This window comes from Bombus fervidus, chromosome 3, assembly GCF_041682495.2.
Source record: "Bombus fervidus isolate BK054 chromosome 3, iyBomFerv1, whole genome shotgun sequence".
In the NCBI taxonomy this organism is placed as follows: Eukaryota; Metazoa; Arthropoda; class Insecta; order Hymenoptera; family Apidae; genus Bombus; species Bombus fervidus.
In genome coordinates, this window is record NC_091519.1 from 15,341,055 (window position 1) to 15,363,078 (window position 22,024).

Genomic DNA, 22,024 nt, shown 5'->3' on the forward strand with positions numbered 1-22,024 from the left:
TCAATTTCGCTGCGCGGTGCATGATAACCCTCGCATTGACGATTGCATGCGACTAACATACCTCCGCTCTTGTTTAACGCATGACGCGGCTCTCACTATATCCTCACTAAGGAACGTGGCCGCCAATTATTCAATCGCGTGGGAAATATTAGAAGAGCGATATAACCGACCCGCTAAAATCGTTGAAAGACACCTACAAGAGATATTCAACATTGGTTCCTTCTCGCGCACAGCACATCGAGATTTACAGTCCTACACGACCAAGCTAGAATCGCACTACAAGGCCTTAGAATCCCTTGGACAACTGACCGTCGATGCCGTGTTGCTATATTTGTGCACCTCTAAACTTGACCGCGAAACCGATCTAGTGTGGAAGGACAGGATAAGATCCACCCCATTCCCCACGTTCAAGGAGTTCCTAGGATTTTTGAACGAGCGGTGTCGAGTAATCGAGCTTCCAGGAACGACACGCCAAACGCGTGGACATGCATTCATCACATCACAGTCTTCGTCACATTGTCCAATTTGCCGGAATTCACACTCAATCTGGAATTGCAACGAATTCAGGAAACTCACCATCGACGAACGCCGGGCGGCCGTGGAAGGAACATCAGCATGTATCAATTGCCTGAAGACAGAACACTCGAGTTCGCAATGCACTGCCGGCTCCTGTCGTATATGCAGACAACGCCATCATACTCTTTTGCATATACCCAACGCCCAGCCTCCGAATCAGGCTCTCGCTAACAACTCCACATCCGCGACAACACCACCCATCAGGAGAAGAAACCCATCCTCGTATCCAAATGATACACCAACAACCCCCTCATTTCCTAGTCAGTCCACTAATACCCAACGACAAATCACACAATGACAAAGACAGACAGACGCAACAAGGGACACCGACTCACCGACCCTCAAATCGTCCACCTCATTAGCCAACGATCTCTTAATCACAGCACGCATAAACATATTAAACGACCGAGGTCAACCCGTACGCTGTCGAGCCCTACTAGACACAGGCTCCAGCATGAATTTCATGACCGAGCGTCTCGCGAATTCCTTAAGAATTCCGCAACAGAAATGTTCCGTCCCAATCGGAGCCCTGGACACCTTGTCAATGACGTCAAATCACTTTGTCACCGCCACGATCACATCTACTAACACAAGCTACCAACGCACCCTAACGTTCCTCGTCATACCGACAATCTCGACAGCCATCCCTCATCAACCCATAAATCGATCAACGATCCCGATACCTAAGAATATCCAACTGGCTGACCCAACATTTCATTTACCAGCCCCCATCGATCTCTTGATAAGCTCAGGGCCCACAATTGCGTCATTATGTGTCGGTCAAATCAACATCAATCCATCAACAGGCCCCGATCTGCGCCTGCAAAAAACACAATTCGGATGGGTCATCGGGGGGAGCCCAGTCCCCCGATCGACCGCCAGGGTCCTCCATGCCTCCACGGCAACGCTTGAAACGGACCTCACCCGCTTTTGGGAGCTCGACGAAGGGCCACAAACGAAACACGTCTCAGAGGCGGATCGACGATGCGAGGAACATTTCCAAAATCACGTCCAACGCACCAGCGAAGGGCGATACATCGTCGCACTCCCCTTTAACGAGAAACTTTCCTCACTCGGATCATCCAAGACAATGGCGATGAAACGACTCGCCTCTCTTCATAACCAATTTCAACGAAACCGACAATTCGAAGCCGCATATCGGGCGGTCATTCAGGAGTATCTGGAATTGGGTCACATGACAAAAATCACATCACAGCATCAATCAGGTGGAGAATACTATCTGCCACATCACGGCGTAATCAAGGAATCCAGTCAAACGACGAAGCTCCGAGTCGTGTTCGACGGATCGGCGCCGACTACCACCGGCGTTTCCTTAAACGATACGCTTCATACCGAACCTGAGGACTTATTGGATGTCTATACAGACCTGAAGATACGATTGGTTAGACTCAACAACATTGATTCTTCCTCAACGGATGCCTCCAACGCAGCGGCGAATCCAAAACTATCGGAATGCAACAGCAATACTTCCAGCAGTTACCAGAGACGTAAGAATAATCTAAATAATAACAGTAACAATGATCATACTCCGCCGACGGAGAATCTCGTATCGAGTCTAGCGCCGATTCCGTCGCATGACACGCGAAGTTCATTGCATAATACTCGCAGCGCGCCAACACGCGACTCGACGACGATCAGGTTCGCGTCCTCATCATCTGAAAAATCTGATTCAACGATACCGATCGCCGTGAATCAAACTACCTCTCACGTTCGCAACTCATCGCCAATACGCGACTTAACGACGAACAAGCTCGCGTCATCATTATCTGAACGATCTGATTCAACGCTACCAATCGCCTTGAATCAGACAACCTCGAACATTCGCTGCTCATCGCCAGCACGCGACTTGGCGACGGCCAGGCTCGCGTCATCGTCTGAACAATCTGATTCAACAATGCCGATCGTCTTGAATCAGACAACTTCTCACGTCCGCAGCTCATCGCCTACACGCAACTCAACGACGACCAAGTTCGCGTCCTCATTATCCGAAAATTCTGATTCAACGCTACCAATCGGCTTGAATCAGACAATCTCTAACGTTCGCAACTCAGAGCCAAAACGCGACTCGACGACAAACAATTTCGCATTATCATTATCTGAACAATCCGATTCAACGCCAGCAAGCGCCTTGAATCAGACAACCTCTGACACTCGCAACTCTTCGCCAACACGCGACTTGAAGACAACCTCTCACGATCCTCTGGACCGGAAAAAACTGAATCCCGTTCATGACAACAGAGTCAATTTCGAATCAAAACCTACAGCAGGGGTTTCGAAATCCATGATAAGATTCTCTAGGAACATTTCCTCCTCAATCAACATCTCAATGTTCAGTCTGTCTTACAGCACGTTACCTGTATCATCTGAGAGCAGGAGTATCATATCGGAGAGTCATTCTCCTGGACATAACACGAAGATGCCACCTTCGCCATTTCCGAAAGGGGCCACATCTGCAAATTACCCGAAGCGGAATACTCATCACGGTGTCACCACCGTAACGAATTCCTCAAATGAGATTAGTTGTCAAACCACACCATCAGTTTTCAATACTTATCCACTGAGCCCACAGATTGCTGCATCGGACAAGTCTCGGGAAAAAACCACGAAGATCTCACTGGAGTCACCCCTGGCTCCAATAACGCCAACATATTCTCCAATGCCAAGGCAAGTCACAGTTACGACGTCCAGCGTCGCGACGCCCAACGCTCATTCTCCGCCAAGGATCATCACTAAGAGAGCGCGATTCGGGCGGATCATCGGGGGGAGCCCAACCTCCCAATCAACTCCAAAACTCCGCATCGTGTTGGACGAATCAACATCAGGCAACACAAGAATTCCGTTCAACGACACCTCATGGGCAGAGGTGTTCCAAGACACTTCCTGGGTCGAGGTACTCCACGACACCTCCATGATCGAGATGTTCCACGACACTTCCTGGGTCGAGGTACTCCACGACACCTCCATGATCGAGACATTCCACGACACTTCATGGGCAGAGGTGTTCCATGATACTTCCTGGGCCGAGCTGCTACCTAACACCTCCAGGATCGAAGCATTCAACGACACCTCATGGGCAGAGGTGTTCTACGACACTTCATGGGCAGAGGTGTTCCATGACACTTCCTGGGCAGAGGTGCTTCACAATACCTCCAGGATCAAGGCACAAAACGACACTTCCTGGGCCCAAAAACACAACCGCAAATTCCTAAAACGACGAGAACCACAGCGATCGAAACTACAAGGAGTTTCCGAACAGGACATAAACAACAAACTTGTCAAATCACTATAATTTAGTAATTTTCAGATGTAATCCGTACTCTACGAAGGGAATCTCGCCCATTCATCAACCTCAGAATCACCTATTGCAAATCATTTACGTCAAAGAGCTAGAGGATCGCAACCACCGCAGAATCCAGGTATTCGTATCCAACTTATACGTCTTGCAGTTAATGCAGTCCACATCGAGCTGGTCAACGATCTCATAAGCGAGGCCTTCGTCGCGTCTCTGGGAAGATTCATCGCTCATCGAAGGGTCAGTCTTTCTAGCCGGCCGATGGATCGAATGGCACTTCACACTCTCAACTCGCCTCACTTCAACGGATTGTGGAAGCTAGCAGCAATTCTTCAAACGACATCTCAGACGTGTCGTCATTAACAAGCTTCATACAATTAAAACGCGAAACACACTCCCTATCAGAATCAAAATCAACCCTCAACTCCAGACCGCCAACTTCGATATCTCCAGATCGAAACGATCTCTTAATCCTTACTCCCAGTCACCTCCTCATCGGAGACTAACAAGTTTGCGAGATTGAGTTTTCAGGGATACTCCAACCAACCTTCTCCAGCTAGCATCAAGAATATCCACACGAGCTGAACATACGAACCAAAGGGAGCAAGGGCAGTTACGGCATACTAGAAGACATCATCGTCCTCCTCATAGAAGACAACGTTCTCCCAATGCGATGACCATTGGGCAGAATCATCAAGGTCCAGCCCGGCGCAGACGGCATCATACGGACGGCTACCGTACGAACGGCAACAAGCACACTGGATCGGAGCGTCAAGCGGATGGTACCACTACCGAGCAGATCGCCGACAGATGACTCCGAAACACCCAACAGCTACGACGTCTAACGAGAGATCCACCTCACAATATTACCCATATTACTTGATCGGTACCCTCTCAACGGGGGGAGTATGTTACGCCACGAGGCTTTTTAGAGATCGTATTTCCAACCGTCGCTCGCGGTCCTCCAGCGTCGCAGATATACCCTCTTATCTGCCCGACGAAAAAATATACATCGTATCGATGAGCGCATATTTATCACCAAATAACGAGTTCTGGAACCGTCGATCTCGGACCGTTATTTTATAAACGAAGAAGTCGGCCTGCGTGATCATCGGCGCGTGCGATGGCGTGATCCGAGCATATGGGGGGTCGTCTCCCCGAAAGACAAAGAATCGGTCTAAGGAGGTCAGTCTCATTCGAACACTCTAACCGATCAGTCTCATTCGAACACTCTAACCGATCAGTCTCATTCGAACACTCTAACCGATCAGTCTCATTCGAACACTCTAACCGATCAGTCTCATTCGAACACTCTAACCGATCAGTCTCATTCGAACACTCTAACCGATCAGTCTCATTCGAACACTCTAACCGATCAGTCTCATTCGAACACTCTAACCGATCAGTCTCATTCGAACACTCCAACCGATCAGTCTCATTCGAAATCTGTAACCGAGGAGTCCATTTTCGTCGTCCGAACAGTCAATAAGTCTACCACGGTTCTATCTTCAAATCAATCCGTTTGTAAAGTCTAACTATCTCATCGAGAGATATCGTCAAATCGGGTCACATTTTCTGTAACGCATAAGCTGTACTCATCGTCAAATACTTGTGACGCTCATAATATTGTGTAATCCATTGTTGAATATATACATCATATTAACCTGTTAACACAGTGTTAATTTCAATTAACCACCCCTGTTATCCTAACCGAAACACGGGGAACGACTAATTCGCGGCGTCGATTAGCCGAATCGTAGCGAGAATTTACGCCTCTCGCTGACGCGTTTTCCTCGCGACCGCGTCTCTCCGCGAACGGTCGTAACAGGTAATAATAGGTAAATCAGGATGGGTTTATTATATTGTGTAATATGGATGATTTATTTTACAATTGTTAAAAAAATATTCTGCGTAGAAATATTGAAATCCATATCTTCCAGAATGATTCTAGATATTTAGAATTTTTGATGACTCATATTTTAGGATTTTTTCATTATTCTATGCTTAAGATTATTTCATCGCATGGAAGATTCGTCTTATTCGATTTCTGAAGAGAAATTTAACTCTACACCCTTTCCAATCTTTATATTCTTAATTTTTCCTTATTCTATGCGTACGTGTAGTAATGCACATCTTAAATAAAATAGCGAATATTTATCTTTACAATTTTCTCTTATTCTGCGTTTAAATAGAATAATCCAGATCTTATGTAAAATAATGTTTCATTGTCGATTATCTTTAAATCTAAATATGCACGTCTCGAACCTATTCTCGTTCCAAGCTGACCAGCCTTGCAGCATAAAAAGCACGCTGGTGCACCACGATTATTGCGTAACCATCAACTTATTCAGGTCGGTCGCTCGACCTTTCCCCAGTATCTACCTGTGCCGGATGCAAAACTGGACTAAACGTCAGGGGAACGCGTGCCAGCCTTACGTGTCTGCTACGAACGTAATCGCGATTTCCCTCGCGGTTGCAGGATGTTCGTGCACCAATATAGACGGAAGTCCATGGAGAAATCACGAGACTGTCAGTTCCAAACTCGTCTACGATAAGAAGGTGTATCGTGGCTCAAACGTTTGTGGCATCGTGCACGCAACTTTCTATTTTGCTCGTCGTTTTGAAAGGTGACGATCGACTATCGTTGATACACTGCAAATATTTGTGCATTCGTTAGGTAATTTAAAAACACAAAAATCTACGGAATGCACATAATGTGCAAACAGTTCTGTTGCTATTAGTTAATTAGTTCATATGAAAAATAATCGTTATATATCGTGGTATTTCTCTGTGATCTTCGTTCTTGACGCGTAATTTAGGTAACTTTCATGCACATACTAATTTCAACGATGATAAAGGGATGTGGATGAGAGAACAGAGGGTAGTTTTTTCGTGAGTTCCGGTTCCATTAGGGTTCAATACGCTGGCACATACGTTTCTGATAAGTCAGCATCTGGGGGACGTGTTTGGAAATCGGAGAAACTGGTTATTAAGGATATCGGATCCCTTGACACGAGAAACGTTACGCACCAATTACATTAGTGCGCGATATTCTATCGCAAAAGTGGCCTGAATTGTGCTGTTGGAAAATGCAACGGTCTGCGACTACGGTTTTGCTTTTCGCGTTTTACGATTCGAACGGTTAATGGACAGAAGTGATTTTTCACCTTTAACGGTGAAATCTTCTTGACTTAGCACATCTTGCTTTTTTTGCAATCCTCTTTCAAACAAAACACGAGTGATTTTTTAAATGTCAACGTAGTGAAGTCTCTCTAAATTAACGAGCTCTATTTTTTCGCAATCCTCTTTGACAAATCCAGCCTTGTGACAAAACATTCAACTTCGAAATTTCTGTTCACGTCCTAAATAGTATAAAGTCACCTTATTGACGTCCTAGGAACAGGAATCTGTCATCTTTAAGACATCGTGTGATGCATTTTGAAGTGTTTATTTTAAGATGTAAGATTTTTATGAACGTCTTATAAAAGATATTTTATCAAATTTTTCCTAAAGAAAAGATAATACGAATTCATTTTCCCGTTTAACATCTAAAGGAAGGGGAGTCAAACGTAAGCTGGTAGCATTCTAGAAATGCAAACAAAAATCTGTGAAAGAGAATTTCGAGGGTGAACTGTCGAGACTCGTGCAAATTTACCCCGAAGAAAGAAAGATCTTGATCTAGAGAGAAAAGAGGGGAAAGACACCTGCCTGGCGTACAAGAAGGGTCGGAAAGGTGCGTGATCGTGAATATCAGTCAGTAAAATTGCAGTACGTCTTCAAGGTATTAATGCGACCTGACATGGCACACCTGTTGCAAACTTCAAATAAAAGAATCCTCGAGTATACAAATTTCAAGACGGCATTAACATTGTTTCCTATTCTTTCCTTTGAAAACAAAAACTTCAAGTAATGTAATAGGTATGTAAGTAGAACAGTAAATGAACGGAAGTATTCTCGATAAAACGTATCCAGTCAAGGTGAACAATGCTATTAATGGCCTGGTCGACGATTTTAAATAACAATTCTTACAATCCACTTCGACTACACTCATCGCAACTTAAAAGTAAAACCATTAGTTTGGTAGGAATTCTTGCAAATCACATAATACGTAAAATCGGAATATTCATATGATTTTTTTATAAATTCCTTGGGATAGTACTTAAAAAAAATAAGAAAGTCTACGTAGAAGCAATAGATATTCTTTCAATTCATTATAGCTTTTTAGATAAATTTCATTGTTCTCAACATTGCAATTGCATAACCTTAGGAGTTACCATAGCACGAAGCTGAAATATGCGCAAGAGCATATGTCATGTTAATTAACGTCGACAGAAAGCTGTTAGAGAAGGACGTGCTTCGAATTCGACATGGATCGTTCCCCTAAGTCCTTAAATGTATACACCCCGCAGAGAAGGGTGAGAGACTCATAGTTTATCTGATGGTCACCTGAAATTTCCGAAGAAAGCGGGAACAGATGGTGTAACCTCCGAACTACGCGGGATCTGGTAAATTAAAGATTCAAATCTTTCGTTCCTCGAACTTTCTGAATGACCATAACGAGTATCAACTGAAAGGGTGAAGTCACTGATCAAAATTGTGTCATTTAAACAAGATAGAATAACGAATGGAAGAACTGACTAACGCGTTAGGTATTCGGAAGCAGATCTATGATATCGACGGTACAAATTCTTGGAATTGTAAAGCTCTTTATTCTTTTATTTCACTCTACCATTATATATTCAAATTGGGAAATTGAATTACAAATAAAAATTGTTCGAAACGACGTTTCACTCTTCCGTAATTACCATTATCGTCACTGTTATTACATGTTATTATATCCAAAAATAAGCTTACCAACTGTATATTGTCTTTTTCGCGATTTATTTACTTTCATATCCGTTATATGGTCCTATTACTACACTCTACTTCACATAACAAAATGAAGTTTTCATTTTACTATCATCAACATCCCATAGAAGCGCAAAGGGACGAGGTATTACAAAGGTGGCCCGTTTTCGACTGTCCTGACGAGATAACGTCTCACGAAGATCGAAGGCGGAGTCTTCGCGGATATTCCTTGTTAGAACGCTGGCGTACCGGTTCGTGTAGCTGGCCAGAAGGCTCGATTCAGGCCTGGTGGGGGGAAGGTCGAAGAAGGCCGCAGCTGGCTAGATCTTGTCCGCGTACTTACATACAGCTGAACGCGGCTGAATGTAAGGAGTAAGGAACATGCCTCGCCAGTCGGGCTTTACAATGTCGTTTTCCTCCCCACCATTCCGCCAGACCTGCAGTTGGCAACACGAGTGTGTCTTTACTGATCACGAGTCGCTATCGCCGCGGACAAATTCTTTGTCTCCGAAAGGGCGCCAGTAAAAGTACCGCTCTGATAGAAACCGTCTCACAACCTGCCTCCAGGTCATTACTTAGATCCTACATCGATATAATTTGATTAGTCGCTAGATTGAGAGCTGTAACGCAAAGGGAGACTCAGGTAATTTTTTCTATGGAGACACTGATCTTAGTAGAACTTACAGTTTGTGACTTTACTTTAATAAAGATTTGTTTTCTTTATCATTGGATCTTATCTTCCATTGAAATTTATTATTGAATCTACATATTTGTTGAATTCTATAGAAAAATGATCCGTTCGTTGAAATCTCCTGTAAAAGATAAGTGATATTTGAAGAAGATTCAAGGATATCGTAGTTTGTTGTATATATTGTATGATATTCTGATATAAGAATGACTTTTATTGGGTATTTTATCAAACCGTTGCGAACGTCCCAGGTAACCTTAAACGATTTCTAAACCGCGATCCATGAAGTCAGCGGCGACTGTACTTGTGCCACATATCCGATAATCTCTTTCACACGTTCCTTCATTCACCGTCTCTCCCTGGTCTCTGTCCTTGTCTCGCGGATACTATTAGGCTTCTCTCGTTCTCTGCCTTCCCTTCGTTCACTGGAACGAAGAAAGAGACAAGAAGGCAACGGACTCCCTCGACGGACAGGAGTTTACATCTCTGAAAATTATATCGCGGTCGCGGTTCATCTCGCGTGAATCCTGCTGATTTTGTCTCGTTCCATCTCGCATAACGAACCACCCCATTGGCCATTTTCCATTGAGTCTGTCCTTGTCGCGCGCTCATCGCCTGTCGCTTTCTATCGGATCCGCCAATCAGCGCGCTTGGTCCAGCGGGCATGACGCGACCGTTCCGCAGAGAGAACCGACCGACCGGACTGCGAACAGTCTGTCAGTAAACTTCGTGGCGTGCGTTGGCTGGCGCGCGTGCTAGCAGACCGTTTCCATGCGTGTCACGACACGGATACAACGCCAGCCGATCTCTCGGAACGCTTATTAATATTTATAAGCGGCCAGTTAACTCTTCGAAGTGAATTTTTTTCTGAGGTTCGTGAAGATTGAGATTCGCGCTGGAACAAATGCCGATATCGGTTCATCGTCGTATTGTTTTCTTGTGTGTTTTACCCGTTTTTTAAAACAGTTGCGACAGTGTCGAAGCATCGTCGCGCATTGAACTCACTCGTTTAGAGACGCATATACGAATGTAGTAGTATTATTGCATATTGTATCGTTGAAATTTTGGACGAGAAGAAAAAAAGATGGTGCGTGGTCTGTCGCAGTGGACGAAAACCTTGAGCTTCCCCGCGAGGGTGTCCCCCCAGAGGCCTGCCAAGGAGTCGAAAGGGTTTCATGTGAGCCCCAGTGCTAGCCCCACGTCGCCACCCAGCCCGATCAACGACAACATGGACAAGGCACCGATTATTACCGATGAGGTTAGATTATATCTTTTTTTTTTTTATTTCTAACATTGCTTGTCGCGGTTTGTAGTAATGCTTTGAAAGCTTAATCCTAGCAATAATAATAGGTTGGTTCGTAAGAGGGAAAAATGGCAAGGCGCATCGTGTTGTGTGTATTTACAGTAGCTCATGAAAGAATTCAAATACTTACCATAGAAAACTTATGTATATATATATATTGTATGTGTTATGTAAAACATTTTGAAATTTCATTAGCGCTGTCATGAGGCTCGTTTATCATCATTATATTGGTCGATCAAAATGCATGTAGAAATTACAAAATGTATACTGTAAGCATACGATATTTAGTAAAAAATTAATATCATAGCATGAATAGCTGTTTTAAACATATAACAAGCGTTAAAAATGGCCTCACTAAATATTGATTCTTTAAATACTTCTTTGATGTAGTATCTTGCAGTTTCTATATATGCAGTTTCTGTATTTACATTTCCAGATTTGTTTCACTTTATCAATCTATCTCATTACATTGCTAATGAAATTTCGAGATGTTTCGTATAACATATATATATATATATATGTAATATATTCATAAAATGTTACCATAAATGTTTGAATACTTTCTTGAGTTACGAGTATGTAAACATCCTACGTGAGTCAATGACGTTTTAATTTTTGTAGGGTGGATTAGAAACTCCTTTCAATGAAATATCAGAAAGTGTTTTTATACGTTGTTTAATTTGCAAACGAATCAAGACATGCCAACTTCCACGTAGGTCATTCCTCGAATATACTGGAGCAGAGTTTCAAGTTTATCGTCATACGTGTTTCAGATAACGGTCTGTTGCTATACGCTTCGAGCAGCTACGGTTAATCGCCGGTTATGCGTTTCAGTTCTCCATGCATTTATATTTGTAACCAGTGGCCCGCGTGATTGTTTACTTTTGTTTGTTTGTGTTGAAAAAAGAAGTTCTAGATGACCATTAAATTAATTTGAAGCATCCCTAATTCTTTCATCTCTAATCTTTCACTAACATTTATGGAACAGCTTTTATTATTAAAAAAAAACACGTATTATTTTATGTTTGAAAAATAAATTTTACTTCCGCTTAATTTAGGTTGGGTTTATCGTTCGTTACATTCAGCATCACGACTAACCGTGCCGAACAGGCGTGTAACATAATCTTCATGCGAATAAAGGGAAACCGCAGAATGGGGGAAATCTATTATTGGACAAAACGGAAACAGAGGGTTGCGTTTCGATATCGCTTACAAGAGTACCATTCATGATTCTATATCGTTGCCAGCGTTGTTGGCACAGTCTCCGTCTTTTGCGTACGCGCCCCTGTCGGAATACGTTGCATATTAGCTCTCTTATCGAACTAAATACACGCATTCGTGGCTATCGAACCGCGAGGACTCATTTACAACTGCCAGAACAAAACATATAAATCTTGAACACCGAAAGAGAGAAGGGATTTCGGTATCTGTTCCTCTAAAAACATGCTTCTTCACTAACATTTCTTTTCTATGTATTAGATTGGTGTATATGAAATGTTCTTTTTGAAATGAAACTTAACCGCATATACTACATAGATTCTTCAATGCATTACATGTAAATTTAATCAATGTAATTTCTACATGATATCCTTTCCTAAAGAATAAGTGCTTTAATTATATTAGATTTCTGAGAATTATCAGTTCAACATAGATATGATGCTTTGAAGAACCTACACGTGATTAGTTTCATTTGGGAGGACATTTCATATGTATCAACCTAATATATACACAGAATAAGTATTGTATTATAGCAAATGATTATATTACCCGTGACTATATTACAACAAACTGCAAAAATTCATTTAGATTATGTAACATAGTTTCATGTTATGTACGATGTTCTTTGGTTAAAACAATCACATAACATAACCTAAAGAAAAGGTCGCGTTGCCATGAGACGCGACAGACAGCCTGTTTGAACAGAACCGAAACCACGCCGTTCCCTCGGCTGTTCGCCGCGTATTTTCCAAAGAGTTTCTAATCATGCCGACAGAGCGACTGATTTATGCCACGACAACCAGCAACACGTTTCAAATTGTTCATCATGCACAAAGGTTTCCGAACCTGGCTTCGTTCACAGGGTCGATCGTTCCTTTATTATCGATTGCATACCGCGACGATTACTGCGCCATAAACTCATCTGTCCCGAGTTAGGTTCAATGTAATCGTTTGCTCACGATCACCGCCCCCTACATTCTTTAAATTATTCGGCAAATTGTTTTAAAATTACTAGGAATTTTTAATTACGTATATATATATATACTTACACTAAATATTTTGTAGCTTCTATGTAAATTTTCTTTACCAATGTAACAATTATAGCCTAGTCTCATTACAATACTAATGAAGTTTCAAAATGTTTCATATAGCATAGAAATACACATACATTTGTAATAAGTGTACGAATACATTAGTAAGCTACTATACACAATACCTGGGATCAACTTTGTTCAAATATTCAATCTATTGGCTATGTTTTCGACCTTTTAGCCTCATGTTTTTATGTAACGAAGTAAATGGAATTTATTCATAGGTAAACAAGGGGTCGTTGGAAGTCACTCGACATTGTCATGGTCGCTCCCCCTGTCATATCGACCGTGTAGTTAAAGAATCGAGTTCATCTCTTTTTGCGGTCGGTTTAATCGTTCCAGCCCCCTCAACGACGCGTCGTCAACACACGTGCGCGCCGTTTACGATTCCTTTTGTACGAACACATTTAAGAACGTTCTCTGTACGCAGTGGCTGGTGGTCGGGAGTGCCAACTTTCCGCAGGGGGCGATTGGGGGAATGCGTTTGTGTAAACACAGCCTCTGGGAAGATGACAATGGCGGCGCGACTGCAGACGGCACGTGCCCCACGTTGAAAGCAACTTTTTTTTTCTTTGGCAGGCTAATTCGTGCCACTGGCGTAACTAAACATATCGGATGACAATAATATCTATCAAAATAATAAGTAAAACAGTATATTCGTAATAATTATCAATAATGCATTTAACATGGAAAGTTTGATAATTGTAATAGCGAAATTGGATTAAAAAGGAAGATCAATCTGTACTCGGGTTTTCTTCTGATAGAAAAACGATCTCTTTCTAAGTTCTCCTAGATAGATACTTGTACTTACATGGACCAGTTTCAAGTATCGCAGACGGCTTGCTTGATGAACAAACTGGAGAAAGCGAAGCCGCCCGGCTGAATTTATCTAACTGCTCCCACGGAAACGTTCACATTTAAGAGAAATCTGAAATACATAACGTACTTAATCTCTTTCTTATAACATTGAGTTATGCTGGTAACAGAGATTATAGTTTCGATCCAGTAAAAATAGACTGTACTCGCAAGAAAGATTAACTGGAATTCTAACCTCAGTTTTAATTCTTAAATGAAAGTCATGAAAAGGAATTATGTATAGTACCATTTCATATAACACTTCAGTATTATGTCATCTAACAACATCGAATAGCTAACGCTTGCTTAAGTAGATATTAAGGAAATAAGGCAACGAATTTTGCTGCAAAACATTCGATTTATTTCAAACGAACATAAGAAAGTAAAATACGCAAGGAACATCTTGGAACATTTGTTTTCGTTGTGACGTACACAGAATGGGACCGAGAGAGATAAAGATTTTGGCCGGTCCTATCCTTACAAGACTAGTCGTACAACTTTTACTTAACGCCTCGAGAACGAGCCAAACGGAAACTACGACGAGCAGAAATCTCGCGATAATGGACAAAAGTATCGCCTCGTAAGTTCGTAACAGAAAACGCGGACTCGCGGTTAAAGACGTCCAAGCGTTCTCCGGCTATATAAAATAAAGCGACGGCGAGAGCCGGCAGTGTCGGCGAAGGAGGGGGCAAGAAAAGGACCGATGAGGACTGGTCCAAAGGCGGGGAAAGGCGACGGCGGAAGCGTGGGAACCGAGCGTAACAGATGGCCTCGGCTGCTTCCGAACCCGCTCGGCCTCCTTCGTGCACCTCCGTGGCATCGACTCTGCTTTCCGTTCTCGCGCGTTTCGTACGCTCTATGTATCGATGCAACTCGATTCCTGCAAAAATAGATTCGTTAATCTATTCCCGTATCATTATTTTTAACATTGGGAAAACCAATCTGACTTTTTTGTCCTATTAACGAATTGGGAAGACTATTATGTCAGTATATGTTCACTAACAAAGTATTCGCAAATTCTTTACTTTTTAAAGAAAAAGTATTGAAAGGGTATTCTTAACCCATTAAGAACTAAACAGAGAAATAACGAAGGTTGCATAAACGCAATACTGTAGAGGATTTGATCCAATAACAGATCGTAACATTTTTACTGTCATTGAAAGTCATATATAGACGGTTAAATGATATCAGGAGAAATAGGGTTATATAATTGACTTACGAAGCATATACATACATACCGTTCGATTGAGAGTGGAGAATAGGTTAAGAGGGTAACGATGCAAAACAAAAAGTGCAATAGAAGATATATGAACGGCTAACACACGTGCACAAGCCGGCAACCTTAGCACTTAACCCGATGCTGCGCACCAGTAAGGTCTCAGAAAATATCCAGACACGCTTTAACACATTTCGAATGCAGTTGTATAAACGTGTTAGTAGTAACGTAAAATGCACATGTTAAATATTAAAAATTAGATTGTATTTCAAACACAACAGTTAAACAATTAGATGTTACAGATTTAGAAATTAAAATTTTATTAATTTCAAACATTGCGTAATATTAGAAATTGACCTTATAAACTTATATTCAGTAAAATTGAAATATTATTATAGTAGACACCAACGACAGAACTACTTTTAAATAATTTGCGTTCTAATGAGCTTAATCAGACCGTCGCGAAATTCTAGGTATTAGAAAATGATGACAATACAGGAAATTGTGCCAGAAAGCGTTGCGAGCAAATAATCTTCCGGAAATACATAGCACGGACATGGAGATGATTGTGATTGTGTCACATCGTTCTAGTTATCGTTTATCACAGTGGTTCTCTGACTTATGGACCACTGAAACAGATTAATAAAGCTCGATATTATCGTGGTACATATGTATATAAACACATTACAAGAATTTCTCAGTTGCTCCTCTTATATTGTAAATCCAGCTATCAGGAAAAACTATGAGCTCGTGTTTTAGAGTGTCTGAGAGATTTAAGGGGGCGTATTCAAAAGGAAGAACCAATTGTGCTGAGAACTACCGTCACTATATATTTAGTCAACCGTTTAGTTGCAAATGTTACGATTGTTCTATAATTTGTATACTAAATTAGAGTAATCCAAGATATCGTTTTTCATTGCATCATTAACTTTAGTTAGACATAAATAGAGGAATAGAGACAGAGAAGATACAAATTTAATAGAATATTTTTTATCTAAAAACAAATTTTTAAGCCTTTAGTAAATCTATAAATGACACTCTATTTTGTATTTTTATTTTTATCAACTGTATCTTTGTTTCTATTCCTTTTCTTGCTCTGTTCGTTAGAAAACAAATCTCTAATCTTAATAAAATCTACAACCTATGCGTAACATTTTTGCTCATGTTTCTTATTAAGGAAATACTAAAAAGAACTCAGAGGATTATCTCTATGAGATCTCCATAGGAATTGTATAAAAAATTATAGACCTAATGACATTGACTGCTCAGTTGCTTCCTCTGTCAGAGTAATTGGCTTTGGGTAATTCTACCAAATAAAATATCACCAAATTAGTCTTTCGTGAATTAAGGACCGTCTCCAATCAGCTCTTATTAAGCTACGCGTGGAAAGTGACTCCTGGCTCTCGTTCAGGAATGCGAGATAACGCGGATGCTTACAAGTCGTTGTAATTACCGCGTATTAATTTAAAAGCAGGTCCCCGCCAGCCTTCCCATGGAGGCCACCGCCTTCGTCGTGGCCGGAAGTTGCTATGGTGTTTGTTCCTTCAAGTATTGTTCCCTCCGCGCATTCCATTGTAATGAGAGGCCTTTTTTCTCTCTCCCTCTCTCTCCTCCTCTTTGGTTCTGCGTGGCTTTAGAAAATAGGTGTACGAGACAGTCGGTGATCGCGATAGAAATTACGTTTAACAGGGTTCCTCGAGTGCGATCACCAGTTCTTTTCCGGATACTTTTCAACCGGCTCTTTGGTATTGTTACCCGGGAGTTCCGTAATGTTTTTATCCTTCTAATTGGGAACAATGAATGCATGCTTTTTAAATATAACGATGCCACTGTCTTTTCACCGTTATACATATGGCGAAGACAACTCGTGGAGTAATTAATGTTGAGGATCGTTAGTATTGTGGAAATATTGCTTCTAGATTAATATAACGTAATAGTAATTATACGCGTATGTAATCAGAAGAAATTCAGGTATATAATTATTTGAGTCGTAACGTAGAATTTTAAATCAACAAAATTCTAATTGCTCCCTCCTTTTCAAGGATTTTTAGTTTGTCTAAACACAAATAATGAAAAATCGATGGTAGACAATTTTCAGTAGTCGATTCTCTTAACGACTGTTATCTTCTTTACTTATTTACGTAACTATTGGAACGGCCGTTGATATCTCCAGCGACGCTGCGTTTTAACGCAAAGCATGCACATATATTTGTTTTAGTTGTCGAGATTACGCGGAAAGACAAAGTGATAGATCCTCCCTTCCTGAGCTGAAATTACAGATCAGAGTGTGCCATATAACATTCGGTTGGAATTTAAAAGTTTGTAGATTTCTATGGTTCGATAAGATAGCAGAAAGGCGTGTTCGAGATATGAAAGGCTATCGGTAGCGTTTTTACTCGGAATTCTATCATTCGAACATTCTTCAACACAGCATCGGCATAATGTTGTAGTCGAAATACACTCGCTGAATATACACGAGAAACAAAGTACATACATATGTATTTGTTAATTCATTAGTAGCGATAAATAAACTTATGGAAACAAGTCATTGTTTTTCTTAAATCGAACATTAAGGTACACACCGTAGCTTACTACGTGTGCCTGACTAGTTTGGCTCATGCAAGGCTTAAGTATATCGAAGGCAGTTAATTACTTATGAACATAACGAAACAATAATTTAAGGAACGAATTCCGGAAACGATCGTGAGATTGATTTGTTCTTTTTTTATTACAATATTATGTTGAAACGTTATTGTTCTTTCCAAGGAGAATCATTTCGATGGTATTACCGACTAGAATTAATACTTTCCTAGTGGAGGAGGATACTAAATCATTAAATCGAGGAGGTGCAACAACTATTTGGAGAAACCGGTCCGTTTGAAATTAAAATGGTCTCGTTGAAATTCTAGTTGTGCTCGTCCACGGGTCGTGAACTCTTGGAGCCCTTAGGTCCCACGTTACAATTCTTCGTTCGGTCTGAAAGCTGTAGAAACAAAGAAACGAATGTCCCATTTTTCTAATACCGAGAGAGGTATCTAGCAGGAGAAATGAAACTTTCCTCTTTCCACTGACTTTCCTCGTTTCAGTAAAGAAACCAGTGAGTCTGATCTTAATTGCGACGATTCATTGTATGTATGATTCGTGTTTTAAAGCATCGTAGAAACAAATAGAATTTCGTTTTTTTTTTCGACTCTCTCAATAATCAAGTTGAATTATTTATTTCAATTTCTTGCCTTTTCCTATTATCTTCCAATGAAATAACGTGTTGGACGAAGATTGAAAAAGGTCAAGCCTCGTTGTGTTTAATTTTTTAATTTAAATTTAGAAGCATAGATTTTGTTTAAAGAAAAGAAAAACATATTTGGCCTTGTAAATAATCTTGATAATATCTTGTCTATCATAATGTCTTTCTCATCATATATTTATCCAGCGATACATTATAACTAAACAAACAGAGCGATAACTAAACAAACCTTTGAATCGGTATCTTCTACAATACAATTTATCATCCAATGTTATTATCAAGAAACTCAACGACTTTATTAAACACTACGATCAAATCGATAATACTTTCTACAAACAATAGATCTCATCCGATTCGCAAAGCACGTAGATACGCTTGCACCGGTGAAAAGAGATTCGCAAAACAATTTCAATCCGAAAGGATGGTAACTAGAACGAAGGACATTCCTGGAAAAAAAAAAACGGGACATGACATCGTGCGAAATTCACGGGTCACGAGAATTACTCGGAAATCGTAGAATGCCATCCCCACGACCGCTAATTTATGGGATTCGAAGTGTTGCCGGTGTACGGCCGAGCCCAGAGACCATTTCGTAGCCGACAGGAAGTTTTCCTTTCGCACGCGATCGTGTCTTGCTCTGGTCCGTGTGATCGATCCGCAAATAACTACGGGAAATTTAAAATCAACCGGACGATTCGTAATCGTTGAACTTTTGCACATCTCGATCACAGAAGACAGATATCTATATTATTCGCTTGCTTCGCGGAAGAAGATAATGTACGAGTCCATTCTACGCAGAAGTTTTAAGCTATCCACACTATCTCGTGAGGATAATTCGTCGTAATTTTAAAACACGTTTCGAAAGACAAATTTTTAATTATTTTCGTTATTGTACTACTACGAAAGAAGGAAAGAAATCTATACAGAATACATATTGATTTTTTCAAATTATAGAAATATCTTTTTAACGAATTTACAATACTTCTTGAATCAAATACCCTTTAACGAGTAACACGTTTAAATTGATATTAAATTTTAGTATTCAAGTATTTGATTAATGATCTAAAGTTTGTACACAGCATTGTACGTATACGTATATTGATTGCGATAGTTAAAGATGAGATTTGTAAATCGTCGAGATGTGATTTCGTAATGTATCATTCATAGCGTATAATATTGCAGAAATACTAATTATTGCGATTGAGTGAGAAGTTGAGAAATTCTTTGTTTCATCGTGTAATTTCATGCTTCCTTTCTCATTCCTGTTTTCTCAATAAAAGAAACAAAAGGTTTCAGGTTAAAAAATCTCAACCGTAGCAAATGTAATTTTCATTAAAATTTGTTTCACTGATAGTTTGATAACCAAAATATTTTTCCTATATCGAAATAGCGAGTTTTGCGAAATCGACGAAGTTTCTTCACGGTTTCGAAACGGATCAACGAGAGCAGGAATTCGGAAGATTCTACGTATATGTTAATCCTTGGTCATCGAGTTGTCAAGGTCGCGCGGTTTCATGCCGACGGAAAAAATGAGATTCGCCTGTTGGATTCGAAATGCGTAACCGTCACATCCATGCATCGCTAATATCAGCGGAGGATTTTTCGAATACCGGACACTCTCGTCCAACTGCTTTCCGTTTCATTAAAATACTGCAAGTTCTTGTCCGATGTGTTGGTCCTCCGATATTTCTCCTCCAACAACCGAAACGACTCCTATCCTACACTTTTTAAAACCTCTTAACATTTTGAGGAACCCTCGGCAATAATATAACGATTCTTACCTATTCCTGGCCAGAATTCTTTATACGTAAGATCCTTTTAACTTTCTATCGAAGATTCGTTTCGAAATGTAGATAAACAACCACGCAGAAAGGTGAAGTATCAAAGAAAAATACCAAAGTGATGAAAAACATCGAATTTGCAAAATTCCAAGGATCTCGAATGTACGCGCGATGGAACAGATAAAGTAGAATAATGAGAAACGTTGAGGTAGACAAATCAAGGCGAATTTCTCGAGGAAATCTAACTCTTATTTTTCATTCGTCGATATTAGAACGGCCACTCGGTTCCAGAGGATTTTCGTACGACGGACCGGGTTAGAAAATTTCTGCAGGGCCGCGGAGACGATGGTCGTCCTCGAGAATAAGTGGAACGTACGCGATGATCGTGTCCGTTATTTCGCCGTGACGTCACGACGACTTGTAACCGCTGTAACAGCGCCATGGAGAGAGACTAGCAGTGATGTCAGCCTCGCGATGCTCCATGTCGGTATTCTAATTCGCCGATTAGAGCGTTATGATGTTTCCTGGAATAAAGGACATCAGCCGGAGCCTCGAATCCATTTGCATTCGCCTGTTCGTCGCCGTTTGTACAGTCGGTGAAAGATCGTTTATCATTGGTTGGAAAAAAAAAAGATGTGATCAAGAGGATTTCTTGAATCGTTGTATCGGTATTTGATATTTCAAGAAGCATCGTCGTATTATCGAACTTTCGACCTTACGTAACCGACGCTTTCGGTAATATGATTTTCCGTTGCCGTTGCGCCGCTTAGTTTCCCTGGTGAAAGCACCGTCTCGTTTTGACGATATTACGGAACTTGCGCAACGCGAGATCGTTGGCCCCCGCGGCTTAATTGGCAGCTCTTTGTTTTAATTAACTCGCCGCCGGCCTCCTTTTCGATTGTTTCCAACTCTTCTTAATGGCACACGCTTCACCAATGAAGTCGGAGTCGTGTCATACAGAATTATTATCCTGCCAATTAAACGTAATGCGCCAAGTTCACTGCCAGAAAGCCAATTTATCAATCTCTATTTAGACTCATCGCAGAAAACGATCTTGCTTAAAGATGTTTGTTTTAAATATTAATGGAAAGTCACGGCATTCTTGATAGAAAATGAAAAATTAAGATTTCGAAAATTAAAGAAGCGATCGACCATGAACGAATTGTAATGGAGCAGATCGAAGTGAAACGAAGCCTCGATCACGGTCAATGCAAGTGTATTTTTATTCTCGGTATCATGATGCGGTCGGTGTTCTTATGTCTTCGCGTTAGTTCTTTTTTTCTTTTTATTTTTTTCTTGCAATCTCGAAGCTGAAAAGGTAGATCTGTCTCTTCCATTCCCGGCGGTGTTTATATCTCAACGGCAGTGGCTGGTTGCGTTAGATTCCTCGACCTTGCCGGTCGTGCAGGTTTCAACTCGCAGGCATCGGACCTCCACATCTATACCGGGTGTACTTGTGTGGAAATGTTTGATTCCAGGTTGAATGAATACTTGTTTTACAGGAAATTGCGTTTGTCAGTTCTTCTTGAAACTGCCATTAAAGAGCAAATTCAGAATACTATTGGATATCACGTTATATGAACGTTTCCCAGAATATCGAGCTTCCTTCGCAAGAACAGTAAGAAATAAACTAAATAAAATTAATTGTTAGCGTCGTTGCAGTAATCATGCCATCGAAGAACAAATTCAAAATAGTATCGAATACCATGATGTAGGAATAGATGCGAGGATTAAATTATACCCCTGAGAAGAATGGTCAAAGATAAAATAAAATCAACGATTCTATCGATTTTACAGCAACATATCAGAATTCGAAACACGTATTAATAGTGACAATAATTATTTCCACGCACGACGTAACGCGTTAAATTTATTCTGGTTCCTCGCCTCC

General features: G+C 40.8%; 1 protein-coding gene and 1 long non-coding RNA gene across 7 annotated transcripts in view; one reads left to right on the forward strand and one right to left on the reverse strand.

Annotated features, from left to right (window-relative positions):
- Window positions 1–22,024, forward strand: part of Traf4 (TNF receptor associated factor 4) — a 46,991-nt gene that overhangs the window by 17,565 nt on the left and 7,402 nt on the right. For 3 of the 6 annotated variants that reach the window (XM_072000384.1, XM_072000383.1, XM_072000382.1), the window contains one exon: window positions 10,531–10,683. The exons of 2 other annotated variants lie outside the window; for them this stretch is intronic. In XM_072000384.1, the coding sequence (XP_071856485.1) occupies window positions 10,654–10,683 (30 nt within the window). In that variant the 5' untranslated portion in view covers window positions 10,531–10,653. Of the gene's footprint in view, window positions 1–10,122; window positions 10,684–22,024 lie in introns of those variants that run through there. One more of the 6 variants, XM_072000381.1, reaches the window with a different exon arrangement.
- LOC139985734 (uncharacterized) lies at window positions 12,187–15,355 on the reverse strand. The gene is made up of 4 exons (XR_011799481.1): window positions 15,131–15,355; window positions 14,089–14,772; window positions 13,849–13,965; window positions 12,187–13,665 (listed from the first exon to the last, which is right to left on the reverse strand). It is a non-coding gene; the product is annotated as an uncharacterized lncRNA (long non-coding RNA).